General features: G+C 34.5%; 1 protein-coding gene and 1 pseudogene across 2 annotated transcripts in view; one reads left to right on the top strand and one right to left on the bottom strand.

The window, feature by feature from the left end:
• Window positions 1–18,831, top strand: part of APPBP2 (amyloid beta precursor protein binding protein 2) — a 57,659-nt gene that overhangs the window by 33,499 nt on the left and 5,329 nt on the right. For both annotated transcript variants that reach the window (XR_006356199.1, XM_043999555.1), the window contains exons 5-12: window positions 5,409–5,577; window positions 7,454–7,543; window positions 13,447–13,514; window positions 13,624–13,729; window positions 14,461–14,585; window positions 16,033–16,118; window positions 17,363–17,553; window positions 17,971–18,136. Coding sequence is in view for 1 of the 2 variants with exons in the window: in XM_043999555.1 (XP_043855490.1) it covers window positions 5,409–5,577; window positions 7,454–7,543; window positions 13,447–13,514; window positions 13,624–13,729; window positions 14,461–14,585; window positions 16,033–16,118; window positions 17,363–17,553; window positions 17,971–18,136 (1,001 nt within the window). In the remaining variant the exon portion in view is untranslated. The remainder of the gene's footprint in view (window positions 1–5,408; window positions 5,578–7,453; window positions 7,544–13,446; window positions 13,515–13,623; window positions 13,730–14,460; window positions 14,586–16,032; window positions 16,119–17,362; window positions 17,554–17,970; window positions 18,137–18,831) is intronic.
• Window positions 3,713–4,059, bottom strand: LOC122752683 (annotated as a pseudogene).

The following is an 18,831-nucleotide window of genomic DNA, read 5'->3' as shown; positions in this document are numbered from 1 at the left end:
TATTAATGTGAGTTAACATTCGAACTCCACTGGATCTTTAGTCTCATTAATGTCCCTCAAGTGATGTAGATCTCAACCCAATTATGTCTACTCATCCTATTCTTTTCACATTGTATGGATACTAGTGCAGCAAGTAAGCTGTCCATCGATTATACTCCTTCTACTGTATACGCTGGCTTGTTATTTATTCCAGTAAAACATTTCTACTTTTCCTGTATAATTTCCTGTGTAATTTCTCATTTGTAAGACATTTCATGTTATTCAACTCATGTTCCTAACAAATTGTGGTACACAATTTACTGTGGGGTAAGAAACAGTAGGAAGAATACAGGGAGACATGTGAAGACAGTGCTTTAGAATTATAATGACTAAGCTTGATTCCGAAGTAGAGAGATGAGAATGTGGTCCCCTTTCTTCTCTGCAGAGGAGGGGTATTATGGATGGGGAACACTACACTTAAAAAACTGAACCTATGATTTTGTCAGTGTACAGAGCCTTCTGGTCAGGAATTTTTCTCTACCAATATAAATCAGTACCTTCTCTTCAGTGTATAAAGCATGGAGGTTGCTGGAGGCACTGAGAATTGCCCAAGATTGGATTGCACAGCCAGGATGTAATAGAGACAGTACTTCAAAATGAAAAAAAAAAAACTACTAAAAACAGGCAGATATTTACTAATTTAAAATCTTCAGTGTATCGCCTTATAGAAGTTATTTTGACTTAAGGGTTGAGATTCCCCTGGACTCATTTTTTTAGTATCTTACATCATTTTATCAATATTATTTATGTTTCAGGTGGACTGGATAGTATAGTTTGGTTTTTTTAAAAACCACAGCCAAACTCGGATACAGGTTTATAAACTGGATCATAAGCATTAAATAAAAATGAAAAAGATAACCCCCCCCTTGTAGTATTGAGGTTATGAGAATTCTCCTAAAGTAAAGTAATTGAATCCTCCTTTTTTCCTTTTTTAATTAATGATTTTTGTCAAAACATTTTTCCCTGAGTTTATCCTTTCCCCTTCACCTATCCCGTGATTTGTATCAGAAACTTTTTATTTATTTATTTATTTTGGTTTTGTTTTTGTTTTTTGTTTGTTTTTTTTTTGAGGGGCAATTGGGGTTAAGTGACTTGCCCAGGGTCACACAGCTAGTAAGTGTTAAGTGTCTAAGACCGGATTTGAACTCAGGTACTCCTGAATCCAGGGCCGGTGCTCTATCCACTGCGCCATCTAGCTGCCCCCAGAAACTTTTTGATGCTCAAAGCAGCAGGGATGCGGATAGATGCTATTATTACCCCCATGTTTCAGAGAAGGACACTGAGGCACACAGAATTTAAGTGACTTGCTCAAGATCACATAACTAATTAATATTTGAGGCTGGATTTCAATGCAGGGCTTCCCGACTACAGGCCAAGCAAAGTGCTCACCACTTAGTTGCTCCATACTTATTTTGGTAGTAAGTTACTGAGGGGAAAAAAAAGTTAATAGCTTACCATACCATGGCACATGAATGTAATAGAATCTTACTGTGCCATATAACACAATATATATGATGTACAGAGGAACATGGAGAGACTTAGCTGTACTAACTCAAAATAAAGTAAGTAGACAAGAGAAATAGACACGATGACTTCAATGATGTTGTAAATAGAAAGCAGGGGGTGTGGGGGAACCAACACCAAAACTGAATGTTGCACAATTATAATGTTCAAGTATGGCTCCAAGGGGGAGATGTGAGAAGGTATCCCCTCCTGTTTCTTTGCAGAGATGGGGTCTTGGGTGTGGAACATGCAAATGATGTCAGATGCTTTCATGTGTTTGTTTTACTGAGCCACATAGTCCTTTCTTTCTTTCTTTTTTTAAGATATTCCTTCATTTGAGGGAAATTTAGGGTAGGATTCTCTTAATATTACCTTTTTAAACATTTTCTTTGAAACCACCTTTGTACTGACTGGGTCATATCTGATGTACTTTTTGTAGTGACTCATTGATAAGTTCTCGGGTCTTTTTCTGCATTTCTCAATATAACTAATAACTAGGTTGTTACCTATGTTCTCTTAAGTGTTCTAAATGTTTCAAGCAGTTCCCTGTCTTCATGTTATGGTATATAGTTAGCATTTTTATGTATTTTATCTCATAATGTGAGCTTTTTTAATATGAGTACCATTTGAAATGCCATCTTTGGAAATAAGAATTTTCTCACTCCTGTTTGCTAACAGAAGATTGATTAGTATTAAGTATTATATTTATTTTATATTGTTATCTTATATATGTAAATGTTATATTTTAGTGTTTATTATAATTATTTTCTAGTATATTTGCCTAGATATTTCCTAAATGTGAATCCTATTGCTGATGATTATTGTAAGAAGGCACACTAAATTTAGCTGGAATAATATTGTTGTCCCTGACTAATACAAAGTACGGAGAGAAATTTTTAGAACCTCAGCTGAATATAGTTAGCTGTATACTATTATATATTTGTCATCTATAAAAAACTTGAGTGTTAATAATTGTTTATTTTTCGTGGCTTGTTTTCTGTTCATTTGTTGTATCTAAATGCTTCATATATGCTGTGGTCAGATGTCCAGAAGGATAAATCATTACAGTATTGTAGTAGGAGTAAGAAGAACTTGGTTTGAGTCCTGGCAAATAGCTTAACTATATTAAACCTTAATTTCTTCATGTGTATTAAGGAAAGTAATGCTTAGACTATCCAATTTACTGTGTTGTTATGAGGTTCATATAATTTATAGATCTGGAAGGGACCTTAAAGACTATCAGATGAGATCATGGATGAAAAATGCAGTGCCATACAATGTCTAAATGATAGGTGTTAGACTTGTGGTTCACAAAATTTCTGAGTCCCAAGTGACACCAAATTAAAGTATAATTGGGAAATGTTTAATGAAGAAAATTAGAATTAAATACACCATAGAAAATATTTGTGGTTTTCTAAAGTCAGTGTGTTGCTGAGGATCCCTCTGTTTTGATATGAATGTGATCCCTCTGATTTGATATGTCTGTGTGGTAGCTGCTATTATTTATTATTCCCTAGAAAAGTTTATATGGCTAAGCCTCTTTTAACTATAGTTTATTAACTAATGCCAAATGGAGGCATTTGGGCAGGCTTCTGGATTACAACTTGCTCTAGAACAATCTCTGATGCTAACATATGGCTTAGTTTTTGTTTATTTGTTTGAAAACTATTTCTTCTGGGAGTCTTTTTAAAAAAAATTAAATTTAATTATTTTTACGGGGCAATGAGGGTTAAGTGACTTGACCAGGGTCACACAGCTTGTAATTATCAAGTGTCTGAGGTTGGATTTGAACTCAGGTCCTCCTGAATCCAGGGCTGGTTCTTTATCCACTGCACCACTTAGTTGCCCCTATATGGCTTAGTTTTATGTATTTTTTTTCCGTAGGGTTTTGATCTTAAAGATCATTTTTGTGGTGGTATTTTTTTTGGGGGGGTGAGGCAGTTGAGGTTAAGTGACTTGCCCAGGGTCACACAGCTAGTGTCAAATGTCTGAGGTCAAATTTGAACTCAGGTCCTCCTGAATCCAGGGCTGGTGCTCTATCCACTGCACCACCTAGTGGCCCATGGTGGTATTTTTTTAAATTGAATTATAACCTGCTCTTTTGCCTTTGCCTTGGCTTTTTTTTTTTTCCCTCTGATTAGTTCAGGAATTTTGATAGGCAGATAGCTCTTTACATTGGCTTTGGAGGGGATCTGGGGGCAGCACCAGCAGGTCTGAAGCGGGGTGGGGGTGTCCGATCCTTTCATGCCTCATGAGACCGATTCCTCACTACCTTGCTGTGGATCACGCAGCTCACACAGTAATGCAGTTTCACATATCGTTTGGGGAGCACATAAGAATCGAAAACACTGGCCTCGAGATGTCCCTGTCAGCTGTGGCTTCCACAATGTTACAGATGACGAATTTCTTGATGGTCTTGTCCTTGGGCACGCAGCGGGCGCAGTTGGTGCAGTGGATGGGCTGCACGTGGCTGTGGCCCTTCTTGTTGCGCCCATTGTTCCTCCTTTTCTTGGTCATCTTGTAAATTTAGAAGCTGAAAAAAAAAAAAGCTACATTTGCATTTAATGCAGAATTACCAGCCCATCCATGCATTGCCATTTGAAGCCAGAGGGTACCTTTAAATGATGGTGTGCTTTAAAGTAGCCTGCTCCCTTTAGCTACTCTGAACATCTTACATAAGGAGGCACTGTCTTCAAAATTATGGACATTATGTTCTATGCTGCATTAAAATAGGTACATGGATCTCTACCAGTGTCACAATACATTACTGACTATTTAAAATATCATCATGAAACATCTAATATGGTTTGTGCAGTTTGGTCATTCAGTCAACATTATTTGAGCTCCCAGTCATTCTCTACTGGGATCATGACACTACGCAGCACAGATAGAAGTAAAAGAAATGGAAGACTTCATTGAACATCACTAGAAATAAACAAGAAGATGAAAACAGTTAACAGTATTCTAAAGCAACATTTACACGGGTATAAATTTTAAATATTGAAAATGAGATCCAGACAGAATAATTCTCTCAGATACAAAGTTATTGGGGGTGGTATTCAAACGTGGGTGTAATTAGCCCAGATGTTTCAAATGAAAACTAGTACCATTCCAAATGTTTATTTATAAAATTAAAGATATTATCCAGAATTGATCCTGTGACATTATCATTGCCATTACACAATTATTTGATTTTCCAATCTATCATCTTTACTAGTAAAATTTAAAAAATCACTTTCCTTATATATGATTTATTGCTGTATTTTCAAATTAAGATTTCAACATGATAGGTTCCTAGCTAAATGTTATTTGGGGCAGGCTTTAGATTTTGCCTTTATAATAATCTTGTGTTTATCATATATGCAATTTGGGTGGGTTTTTATTATAACTTTTAATGAGAAAACTGAATTATGACCAGGCTTACATGACTTGTTTAAGGCCTTTTCTCCCTCCTGTTTTTTGAGAAAAACAATTGTGTTTTTCTTGGTTAACTGCTGCAATTGCTATTATTGTAAAAAAAGAATAGCCTAATGAAACCTATTGTCCTCAAGTTTTATTTATTGTCTTTAGCACTGACTTGTCTGTCAATAAATCAGACAACAGACTTCTTGTCTACATTTGTGTAAACATAGTGATTTTTTTTTTTTTGTGAGGCAATTGGGGTTAAGTGACTTGCCCGGGTCACACAGCTAGTAAGTGTAAAGTGTCTGAGGCCGGATTTGAACTCAGGTACTCCTGAATCCAGGGCCGGTGCTCTATCCACTTCGCCACCTAGCTGCCCCTAAACATAGTGATTTTTAAAAACAAAATATGACTGAGTACAAATCATTTTCTAAAAAACATTGAAACTATTTGTTTCCAAATAGGTTGCTACATGTCCGAAATGGAAACTGTAAATATCATTTGGGTGAAGAAACATTCAAGTTAGCTCAGTCTTACATGGACAAGCTTGCAAAACATGGCCAGCAAGCAAACAAAGCTGCTCTTTATGGAGAATTATGTGCTTTACTCTTTGCAAAAAGTCATTATGATGAGGTGAGTATTCTTGGGGTAGTGGTGGGTGAGGTTTAGATGTACATGCCCTAACTTGTTGTGTAATAAACAAAACGATTCATCTTTTTATTAAAGAAAATACAATTTTAGTCTTTTTTAACAGCTATGCATAATAGATGTGTTCCTGAAAATTTAGTCCAAGTAAACATTTTATGAATAAAACCCGTACTTTGAATTCATAAGAACTTATTTTAAAAATCTTATAAATAAAGCAAATAATTATCCCTTTTCTTATTCGTCTTAAAAATCCAAATTTTTCACATTAGGTTTGCCTAAGAATGCTGACATATTGAAAATCAGTTAAATCTACTATTTTTTGCCATTTATACATGTATACATACTAAGAAAGATTATGATATATTGGAAACAGCATTGAATTCGGAGTCTTGAGATGTGGATTCAAATCATAGCTCTTAGACTTAATGACAGACACTGACCATAGACATGACTTAATCATTGGGTTTTTTTGTGGGATTTTTTTTTTTTAATTTCGTTTTGGTGGGGCAATGAGGGTTAAGTGACTTGCCCAGGGTCACACAGCTAGTAAGTGTCAAGTGTCTGAGGTGTAGATTTGAACTCAGGTCCTCCTGAATCCAGGGCCAGTGCTTTATCCACTGTACCACCTAGCCATAATAGTTTTAATATAATAAAATAGGTTAATGTCTCTCTCAAGCCCCAGTTTTTTCACAAGTAAAGTTGTGGTGATAACTAACATTTCAATGTGATAAATTCCTAGCTAACTGCCATTTTTCAGCAGCCTATATTTTTTGAAGATTTTGCCTTTATAATAAACTTGTATTTATTATGGATGCCAATTTGGTTGGACTTTTATTATAACTTTTAATGAAAAAACTGAATTAAAATCAGGGTCACATGGTTTTTCTCCTTCCTGTCTTGTGAGAAAAGCAATTATATTTTTCTGCTCTTATTGCTAATAGTACTAGTTAAAGTATAAAGACATAAAACTATCTCTAGGGGAATTTATTTTGCTTAACTTTACCTGTTCTTAAAAGGTTTTGGTTTTTTTTCGTACTCTGGGGATGGGAGAAGGATGGATTTTATTGATTTTGATATTTTTGATATTCATTTTATTGATAATGATTTTCATTTAAAATTTTAAATACATTTTTTGTTTTTGTTTTTGATGAGGCAGTTGGGGTTAAGTGACTTGCCTGGGGTCACACAGCTAGTAATTGTTAAGTGTCTGAGGCCAGATTTGAACTCAGGTCCTCCTGAATCCAGGGCCAGTGCTCTATCCACTGTGCCACTTAGCTGCCCCTTTAAGTACATTTTTACAAATTTTAAGCCATTGCTAATGTTTCTGGGAGGATTCTGGAAGTATCGCTTGGTATCACTAGTCATAAGCCAACAAAAAGTTTTCATGTAGTTTTCAAATTTCTGCATGTTTATTTAATTCTGGGAATTAAATATTAATATATATTTAATATATTAAATACAAATACAGAATCTTGGAAGGAAAGCTATAATCAGGATAATAAAATGCTCATAAGGAAGTCTTGTTTTTGTTAGTATTGTCATATATTAATGCCAGTTACTACCTTATTTCTGTTCTCCTTACTATTCGGAATAATCCTATTTATATCCCTTCATTCAATCATTTTCCATCCAACATTTTTACTTTTGAACAAGACAAATTCTTTCAATTTAAGAGTACAAATTGTTCAAAGCTGAGTAAATTAAGTATTACTTTGAGCAATTGTTTTTATCCTAGATGTATTTCTGAGTTGTTCATTATTCTCCTCTTGTCTCTGCTTCTTTGTATTGTATGTCTCATTCTCCTAAATAGTAACATTTTCGTTGAGTTTATGCTGCTTGTGTAACTATTTGTCTCATGTAGGCTTACAAATGGTGCATAGAAGCTATGAAGGAAATCACAGTTGGATTGCCAGTCAAAGTAGTGGTGGATGTTTTACGACAAGCTTCAAAGGTGAATTTAAAATTTGTTAGGTCATGTAAAAAATATTTTCATACTTAAAAAAATACTACTGACTTTTAATTTCATAATATATATTTGGTTTTGTAACATGGTATCTTCTAGCAAACCATGATACTTGGCTACTTGAAATCTTCAAGTATAGAATTTCACTAATTTTTACCACAGTTTATGCACAAAATACAAAATAATTCACCCTGAAAGTACTGTTACATCATGGAATGAGAAGCAGAAAATGTTTTTCTACCTTGAGAGATTTCAAGTGGTTCTTAAGTCATATTGTAGTTGGTTGCTTCTTCTGTAATTGGTTCATATATGGATCTTCTTTCATTTTGAAGGAACATCATTGTTCTATTTTTGATATGGATGGAATTGTTCTGACTATTTTTGTGTACTTGACCAATAACCTTTGTCTCTACTCTTGTGCCATCTTATTCAGTTAGATTTTGCCAATTAGCAGAGAAATCCAGTGATCATTTAAGGATAAGAATGTTTTGGTGGACTATGGCTTTAGAAGTAAATGCACCCCATCGAATCAAGAGCAATACTTTCACTTACTCAATAAGTCTTTATTAAGTGCCTACTATATGCCAGGCGGTGTGTTTCATAACTTGGAATATAAAGACAAAAGGAATACCATGACTATCCTCCAGGAACCTACCTCATATTGGAGGGAAATAACATGAGCCGGGAAAGAAAAATTTCAGATTTTTATTATTTTTTAATTTTACCTCTATCTCCCCATTGGAAAAAAGCAAGCAAGCAAGAAAAAAATCCTTAAAAAAAGAATATACATAGTTGAGCAAAATAAATTTGTTCTTTGGCCATGTCCAAAATGATATGTTTCATTCTACACCTTAAATGCCTTTCATCATGGGTCTTTTGGAATGGTGGTTAGTTGTTGCATTGCAGAGTTCTTAAGTCTTTCAAATTTGTATGTCTTTAAATTAAATTTAAAATCTCCTGATTTTACTCCTTTCTCTCTGCTTTATTAGTTCATACAAATCTTTCTATCATTTCTTATGGCACAATATTATTCTGTTACTTTCATTTATCCAATTGGTGGTCCACCCCTTAGTTTCCAATTCTTTTTCATGACAAATGTTAGGGTTACTTTTCTTCTTGCTTTGATCTCTTTGGGGTTTGGGCCTAGTAGTACTATCATTGGGTCAAAAGATATGCCTGGTTTACTAAAATTTTTTGGCATAGCTCCAAATTATTTTCCATAATAATCAGACTAATTCATACCTCTTCCAACAGTATATTAATGTGCTTATTTTCCTCCAACAATTAACATTTTCCCTTTTTGTCTTTTGCTTTGAAAGGTGTGGGCTATAGGAATTAGAGATGAACAAACTGAGTATCAAAATGTAAATTGCAAACCCTAAGTAAGAGGTTTGGGAAATAGAGCTTAGTATTGAACTCCTTGAGAAAGGAGGGAGAATGACCTGGTGGTTGAGAGATAATAGCCACTAGGTGGTAGGGAGATGTAGGGATTATATAGGCTCAAATAGGGCAATATATCTAAATGAAATGAATCTCAAAGGAGGAAAGGTTGTTAAGTGACAGTGAGAGAATCTGGAAGTATGTTTATTCCTAAAATGCCCAGAGTGTGAGTAGAAGTGCTAGAGAGAAAGGGTGATCTAGGCTAAAGAGAGAGAGGGTCTATTTTATATATAATTGGAGGGGCTTGAGTAATTGGCAAGGAAGTAGAAGGACATTTTCATACCTCTAAAATAGGATTTTAGAAGGCACAATGGAAATGAAGAGAATGAGATAGGAACATTGAAGAAATGAAACTAACATGGCTACATGTACACAAGGAAGATAGATTCTGCCTTGGTAGCCTCTGAATTTTAATCTTAGGGATTTTGAGTAGAATCAAAAGACAGAAAAATCACTAAATGTTTGCTTAGAAAACAAGATGGCGGGGGTTGCGGTGTCAAGATAGAGTAAAGCCAAGTACTTGCCTGAGCTCTCCCAAATTCCTCTCCAAACAATGTTAAAATAACTTCAAAACAAATTCTGAAGCGCTTAATCAGCAAAAGGATGAGGTGAAATATTTTTTCAGCTCAAGACAACTTAGAAGGTTGGCAGTAAGGTCTGTCTCACTGGGGTGAGAGTGGAGCACAGTCCAGCTCAAGTTGTGCTTCTGCAAACCAGCAGCAGGTCTTGCGGGAGACTAAATCAGATATGGCAGCTTCCAGAGCTCTCAGCCTGCAGACAGTGAGGGGGCAGGGTCAGACAACTGCTCAGAAGGTTAATCACGTGGGATCCTTTGCTGGTACTAGGAGTATGATTCAGTTGCATTGCCCATTCTTGGTTCTGAGTTGTAGTCCCAGGGAGAGGAAGAAAAATAGCAAGAACACGGAGTCTGGTCACACTTGCGGGGAAGAAAAAAAAAGTAAAATTGGTGAAATGAAAAAGGAAATTTAAAAAACTCTCTGAAGAAAATAATTCCTTAAAAATTAGAATTGGGCAAATGGAAGCTAATGACTCCTTGAGACATCAAGAAACAATACAACAAAGCAAAAGAATGAAAAAAAAAAGCGGAATATCTCATTGGAAAAAACTGACCCAGAAAACAGAAAGCCCTGATCAAAAAAAGAGCCTAGACATCATTCTAGAAATTGTCAAGGAAAACTGCCTTGAAATTCTAGAACCAGAAGATAAAACAGAAATCTACCAAATCACCTCCTGAAAGAGATCCCAAAATGAAAACTCCCAGGAATATTAATACCAAATTCCAGAGCTCCGAGGTCAAGGAGCAAGCAGCCGGAAAGAAATAATTCAAATATCTTGAAACCTCCATCAGGATAATACAAGATTTAGTAGCTTCTATATTAAAGGATCCAAGGCTTTGAAATATTAGATTCTAGAGAACAAAGGAGCTAGGATTATAATCAAGATGACCTACCCAGCAAAACTAAGTACAGTCCTTTGGGAGTAGGGGTGGGGTGGGGGAATTAATATTTCATGAAATAGAGGGATTTTAAGTGTTCCTGATGAAAATGCCAGATCTGAGTAGAAAATTTGACTTTCAAATACATGACTTAACCATAAAAAAATTAAACAAGAAAGGGAAATCATGAGATTCAATAAAGTTAAACTGTGTACATTCCTACATGGGAAAATGATACTTGCAGCTTTTAAGGACTTGATCATTATTAGCACAATTAGAAGGAGTATACATACGTAGACAGATGTGAGTTGACTATGATATGATGATATCTAAAAAAATAATAATAAAATTAGGGGGTGAGAAAGAAGGATACCCTGGGGAAAAGAAGAAGAGAGTGGTAGAATGGGCTAAATTATCTCTTGCGGGGGGCAGAGCAATGGGGGTTAAGTGACTTGCCCAAGGTCACACAGCTACTGTCAAGTCTCTGAAGCTGGATTTGAACTCAGGTCCTCCTGAATCCAGGGCTGGTGATTTATCCACTGTGCCACCTAGCTGCCCCTAAATTATCTCATGTAAAAGAGGCACTTACCCTACAGGGAAATAGGAGGGTAAGGGAATAAGAGGGGGGTGTAGGTGATAGAAGGTTGGCCAGATTGGGGGAGGTGGTGGTCAAAAATAAAATACTTTTGAGGAGGAACAGGGTGACGAGAAAGGGGGGGGGGAGAGAGAACGGCGGTAAAATAGTATGGAGGGAAGTACACAGTAATTATAACTGTGAATGTGATAAACTCATCCATAAATAAAACTAAAGTGGATAGGAGGATAGGGGATTCAAAACCAGAATTTTGTAAAATTTTGTTTATAACAAACACACTTGAACCAAAGAGATATGCACACATACAATAAAGGTGATAGGGGCTGTAGTAGAATATATTTTGCTTCATCTGAAGTAAAGAAGGCTGCGGTTAGGCAGCATGATGTTAGAAAAAACAAAAGTAAAAATAGATCTTATTAAAAGCATTAAGTAGGGAAGTTACATTGTGCTCAACGCAAAGGTACCATAGACAATAGAGTAATATGAACACTAAACATATATGCATCAAATGGTGTAAGCATCCAAATTACATTAAATTAAGAAGGGTTTGTACAGATAATACCAATGTGTCCTGGATTAGAAGGAAAGCAGACTAGGGAAAATTTGCATAGCAAGTTTCTCTAATAAAGATCTCATTTCTCAAACAGAGAACTAAGTCAAATTTATAAGAATACAAGTCATTCCCCAACTGATTAATGGTCAGAGAATATGAACAAGCAATTTTCAGAAGATGATATTAAAATTATCTATAGTCATATGAAAAAATGCTCTAAATCACTGTTGGTTAGAGAAATGCAAATTAAAACAACTCTGAGGTACCATTTCATACCTATCACATTGGCTAATAAGCCAGAAAAGGGAAATTAAAAATATTGGAGGGCACGTGGAAAAGTGGGACACTAATACTCTTTTGGTGGAGTTGTGCACTGATACAGCCGTTCTGGGGAGCAATTTTGAACTATGTCCATACCTATATGTACCAAAATTTTTATGTACCGATTTTTTTTTGTGGTGGCAAAGAATCAGAAATTGAATTGATACCTGTCAATTCAGGAATGGCTGAACTAGTTGAGGCATATGGTTATAATGGAATACTATTGTGCTTATAAGAAATGATGAGCAGGATGATTTCAGAAAGGCCTGGAAAGACTTAGATGAGCTGATGCAAAGTGAATTGAAGAGAACTAGGAGAAAATTGTACATAATAATAGCAGAACTTTACAATAATCAACCAGGAATTACTTAGATTTTATCAGCAAGACAATTCCAAAGGACTTAGGATGAAAAATGGTATCCATCTCACAGGAAAGAACTGATGATTCTGAGTGCAGATTGAAGAATACTTTTTTTTTTTTTAACTTTATTTTCCATGGTGGTGGTTTGGGGTTTTTTTGTTTGTTTTTGTTTTTAGCAGGGGGCAAGGGAGGTCTATGTTTTCTTTCACAATATGACTAATATGGAAATATATTTTGTGTAACTATACACGTATATCCTATTTCAAATTTCTTACCTTCTCAGGGGGTGGGGGAGACAAAAGGGGAGAGAGAGGGTTTGGAACCTAAATCTCTAAAAAAAACAAATGTTAAAAATTATTTTTACATGTAATTGGAAAAAATAAAATACATGCTTTTTTATTTTTTCAAAGACAAGATTCCTTCAGAAATACGATGTATTCAAGCAGTTAGATTTTGGAATATGAGTGATGTCTGTTTTTGTAATTTCTTCAAACCTAAAAAGGATTTTTTTAAAAAATCCCATTATAAAACCTAATTACTTCTTGATTCACATAAATGCTAATGTTATAAAATGTAAACATACATTTAATCCACAAATAAATGGTATAATATATTAATGGATGAAAAAAAAAAGATAATCACTAGGAATTGATTCATGAAAAGCTACTTCACTGTACACAAATGATTAAATAGGAAAAACTTTAGGAGCTGGCCAAAGGTTAATACAGCAAATCTTATATCAAGATGAAAAGAATGTGAAATGAACATTAGTACAACACCAAAATAGGTAATGGAATTTAGACTTAAATGGAGGGGGAAGAGAGGAATATGAACTATTCTAAAGTTGACTTGTGATTGTAAAAGTCTATATGATACCTGGTACATTGGACTTTAAAAATATCCTTACAGAATGAAACCAAAAACTGCATTATGAACATTATGTAGAATAGCTTTTTATTGGTGCTTAAGTGGGACTAGCTTGTCTTCCTGGACTTATTCTATAATCTGTGTTCTTAGGGATAGTTTGATTTTATAAACAGTAGAAGTGTATAAATATAGTTTATATTTTACCAAAAAAGTTTTGTTTTTGAAGATTTTGTTTTTAATAATCAGTTTAGCCACTTGTGTTGAAAATATTTAATGGTTTTTCTCCCTCAATCTTTAGGCTTGTGTAGTAAAACGTGAATTTAAGAAGGCAGAACAGTTGATAAAACATGCAGTGTATTTAGCACGGTAAGTAACCATTATTAAAAGTACATTTCCATATTAAGAGGGGAAATAGTATATTTTTAAAAAATATATCCCATAAGCCTCTAGATTCTAATTTTGCATAATTTTACAGGGAACATTTTGGAGCCAAACACCCAAAATATTCAGATACGCTGCTAGATTATGGATTTTACTTACTCAATGTAGATAATATCTGCCAGTCTGTTGCAATTTATCAGGTATGTTAAAAATTCATCTTTTTTATGGTCCTTGGATTCCTCAAGTATAATCTATTTGCAGACCCTTTTTTTCCTAATAACACCATGTAGGTTGCAAATAATGGCCCTGGTCTAACTGGTAAGTGTAACCACTTTTTTACAAGTAACTGTTTCACTTCCCTAGAATAATTCTCTTAAGGTTGAACAGCTTATTTCATTAGAATAATTTTTGTTAGATGAAAGCTGATATTCTAATTAAGCTCTTGATATGAATAGGTAGAAGTATCTTCCTTTAATTTGCTTTGATGATATTATTACCTATTAAAATCTTACTTTAGAGTTGTTGAATTAAAAAGATTATGGTTACCCTAATTGCTTCAAGGAAAACAAAGCTATTATTAAGTGGTCAGAGTATATGATTTGCCCTCCCTAAGAAGCAGAACAAAGTCAACCTCGTGAAGAAGTTCCTACATGAACTTTTTGTAAGCTGATTCCTTACCATTTAAGTCAGAATGTTTTGAAAAATCAAGCATATGCATATGTGCCTTCAATTGTATTTTTAAAACTAGTACATCATGTTTAGTTTTAAAATGTAAGGAGCTGTAGTGTATATACTGTATAACTCATAAAACATAAATAGTAATATGTTGTTTCCTATAATCATATATACATAACCATTATGATCAGTTAAATTGGATACTGATTTGTAAGTATTCTTAATTAAGTAGAATTTTTCTTAACAAATATTTCAGACAGCCCTTGATATTCGACAGTCAGTATTTGGAGGAAAAAATATCCATGTGGCCACAGCGCATGAAGACTTGGCTTATTCTTCTTATGTTCACCAGTATAGTTCTGGAAAATTTGACAATGCACTGTAAGTACTTAAATTCCTCTCTAGCAGAGGAAAAAATCCTGGATGCCCACTCAGGAGTAGTTTCATCTAGTGCTGTTGGAAGAAATGTGCTTTATGAGATAAAGCACTTCTCCTTTCCCCAAGTTGAAAGAAGAGACACTGCATAGAGTAGTTGAGTGGACTCAGGATTTGAAGTGAAAAGAACCTGGTTTCACATTCTAATTCTGCTGTTGATCTTTTCAGCCTTGAAAGCTATTATCCTAATGTCTCTAGGACTGAGGTTCTGAAGATTTTTTTTGTATCTTGGAGGCTTTTGGAAGTCTTAGTGAAGCTAAGCTTCTTAGAATAATGTTTTTAAATACATAAAATAAATAATAATTACAAAAGAAACCAATCATTATCATGTTGAAATAGTTATAGAAATATTTTCAAAACAAAAGGTAGACACCTTCCTTCTCAGATTAACAACCCCTGAACTAGACATTATATTGTAATGGTCACTACTAAGAAAGTCAAATTCTCTAATACTTGAATTTGATTGCTTTACAAAGTTATGAGAATGCTTAGAATATATTTCTCATCCTTTAACATCACCATAGTTTAGTTCGTAGGATTATAGATTTAGAGCTGAAAGGAAATTTTTTTTTTTTTTTTTTATAGTGAGGCAGTTGGGGTTAAGTGACTTGCCCAGAGTCACACAGCTAGTAAGTGTTAAGTTTCTGAGGCCGGATTTGAACTCAGGTACTGCAGACTCCAGGGCTGGTGCTCTATCCACTGCACCACCTAGCTGCCCCTAGGAATTTTTTGTTTTAGTAGGGCAATGAGAGTTAAGTGACTTGCCCAGGGTCACACAGCTAGTAAGTGTCAAGTGTCTGAGGCTGGATTTGAACTCAGGTCCTCCTGAATCCAAGGCCAGTGCTTTATCCACTGTGCCACCTAGCTGCCCCAGCTGAAAGGAATTTTAGAAGCTATCTTGGTCAGCCTCTTCTTTTTACATATAAGAAACAAGCCCAGAAAGGCTGTAATTTTCATAGGATCATAGAGCAAGTTCTTCTTTTAGATTTTGCATTTTAATACTAATGAGATATTCATATACACATTTTTTAAAAGGACATTGGGAATACAGTGGAATACTATGGAAATAATACAGAGGTTTGCTGTAACAGATGGTATGAGTTATATCTCTCTTGGGTCCTGTCCAAAAAGCTTAATTTTTACAGTGATAAAAGAACCCATTAATAAAGTTATTTCTTCTGTTAATGAGATTAGTTTTCTCATGAAGGTCCCAAGGACAGTGTTATGAATTTGTTGCTAAATAATATAAATAAAATTCAACAAATTGAGGTCCTTTGTTCTCCTTTTAAATGGCCAATAGATTTCTCAGCCATCATGGTATGACAGATTGAGGATTTTGTTTTAAAGCTACAAAGTAATTGAACTTAAAGTATAAGATTTAATTTTGTTACAGATTCCATGCAGAAAGAGCCATTGGAATCATTAATCATATCCTTCCAGAAGACCACCTTCTGTTGGCTTCCTCAAAGAGAGTGAAAGGTACCTTTTCTAATTTGATTTGTTAATAAGTTTAAACTAAAGGATTTGTGGCATTTAACAAACAAAAAAGATTGGGATAAAGGTTTGTTTCTTTTGGTCTGGCTTAGACAGGCTGCTATATATCTACTTTTTGTTTGTTATATGCTAGGCAGTATAAAGTATTTAATTTTAAATGATTGATTAGAAGTCTAATAAAGGACTTCTAGTGGTTAATATTAAAGTTGCTGAGGAGCATTAAAGATTTTATATATATATATATATATATATATATATATATATATATATATATATATGCACACACAGACACACATACAATGGTGGTGGGGGGGTAATGAGGATTAAGTGACCTGCCCTGAGTCACACACCTAGTAAGTGTCCTGTGTCTGAGGTCCGATTTGAACTCAGGTCCTCCTGAACCCAGGACTGGTGTTTTATCCACTGTGCCACCTAACTGCCCCCTAAATTTAAATTTCGTTGGGGAAGTCATTTGTATTAATTGTATCAGGTGATAGATATGTGATTATTTTATTTTCTCATCAGGATTTCTTAAGTGCCGGGCACTGTGGAGAAATACCCTACATTAATCTTAATGTTGGGTCATCCCAACCTCCTTGTAAAACATGTAGTTAAATTTGTCTTTGTACCTCAGTTTTTGAACTTTTATTATAGCTCTAGGGAGTTGACTTCTTTAGTTACAGGCATATAGTATGTATGTTTGGGAGTTGAGTTCATTTCATTGATGTGTGGTTAAAGGTTAGATGTCACAACATATGATTTCACATGTTTTACTAGTGCTTTGGCAGTCATTTCTTTAATATACATTTAAAATTTTCATTTTGTCTTTTCATTTTTGTCTTTTCTTAAAATAATCTCATTGATAAATGTACACTCAAGCAAAATTCACCAAAATGGTGTGAACTAACTACAAGTAGCTGCCTTAAGTTTGACGTATGAAAAATTAAGAACCCAATACAATACTGTATAAAGTACAAATTTGTCATTGTCTTAAATTGCCATATGTGAAATAGAGATTAAATGTTGACATATACTAGGCAAACCTTTCAAAATATTTTTACTGTTGGAAAACTCTAAATCATTTTGGTCCAAAAGTGGGGTGGGTGTGTGTGTGCGCACACACGCACGCGTATGTGCATGTGTGTGAGATTTTCATAGATGGTATGGATTTCTGAATGCAATGCTGTGATTATGATTTCTAGCCATGAAATACAATAATTTTTTTTCAGCACTTATTTTGGAGGAGATCGCAATTGACTGTCATAATAAGGAAACTGAGCAGAGGCTGCTTCAAGAAGCTCATGATTTGCATCTGTCTTCACTCCAACTGGCTAAAAAAGCTTTTGGAGAGTTTAATGTTCAGACTGCAAAACACTATGGCAACCTTGGAAGACTTTATCAGTCTATGAGAAAATTTAAGGTAGAGGTGTCTTTGGCTAAGAATTTATCTCCCCTTTTGTACCTAGAACAATGATTTTTGTATAAGTGTATAATACATTGTGTTACCCTGGAACTATTAGACCATTCCACAGAAATGCATTTGAAATAATCATCATGTATTATGGTAGCCTACCAGGTTCACAATGAGTGTGTTTCATGAAATTAATGGTTCTCCGTGGGGGAAAGCTTCTTTATTAGGTAGGTACAAACTGCTGAACTTGAGAACAAGTATAACTTAGTTCCTTATGCCTTGAAATTTTCATTTAAAAACTGGATGGCATTTTGCCAGAGATTTTATAGAGGCAGTGCTTGCTTCAGGTATGAGTTGGATTAGGTCTCTGAGGCCCTTTCTGTGTGCTTCTGTATTTTGATGTATCTTGGCTTAATTATCTCTTAGGAAGCAGAAGAAATGCACATCAAAGCAATTCAGATTAAAGAACAACTTCTTGGTCAAGAAGATTATGAAGTAGCCCTTTCAGTGGGACATCTGGCTTCTTTGTATAACTATGACATGAATCAATATGAAAATGCAGAGAAACTTTACTTGAGATCAATAGCAATTGGTACGTTGTTCTGACTTCTTTCCATTTCACTGATGAAATTGAACAACATAGTATATGATATTTTTGATAAGAAGAATTACATTACAAAAGTTGTGATCATCTTAAAACTGCTATGGATAGAAACCATCACAGAAGTATACAAGAGTCAGACAGTTTGCATAAATAGGACTCCTTTGCTTCACTTTTGGACTGTTTCTTTTTACTTTAGAATGGTCTAGATCATCAGATGTGGTAATTGACTAGCTTAAAACAATCATATGACTACATTTTTAGATAATACTTAAATGAAAAAAGTAACTTATTGCTTTAAAATCTTTGCACATTCAGTAGTGTTTTATGAAATTGGATAGTTTACATTTAATATGTCACTATTTTCTTGTTGTCCACTGCCAGTATCAAACTTTATATAAAGTTTATATAAAGTTTATATAAACTTAGAAATGTGAGGTAGTTGACTCCTTTTCATTTGCTCTTCTATGAAGTTGTCTTTTTCTGATTATCACTTAAAAATCTGACACTATTGGTATGTTAGTTATGTGGAATAAATAATATTGGAGTTATGGTGATATGGTAGTTTGATAATATCCTTCAGAACCAGGAAATCTAAATTGGACAACCTTTTTTCTAACAATGGCAGCATAAGTAACTAATTTAGCCTTTTACCCATTGATGCTTTTGTTAGGAATACTTCCTGA

Source organism: Dromiciops gliroides, chromosome 4 (assembly GCF_019393635.1).
Source record: "Dromiciops gliroides isolate mDroGli1 chromosome 4, mDroGli1.pri, whole genome shotgun sequence".
NCBI classification, from domain to species: domain Eukaryota; kingdom Metazoa; phylum Chordata; class Mammalia; order Microbiotheria; family Microbiotheriidae; genus Dromiciops; species Dromiciops gliroides.
Note: the sequence above shows the minus strand (reverse complement) of the source record. Positions and strands in the feature narration are given on the sequence as shown.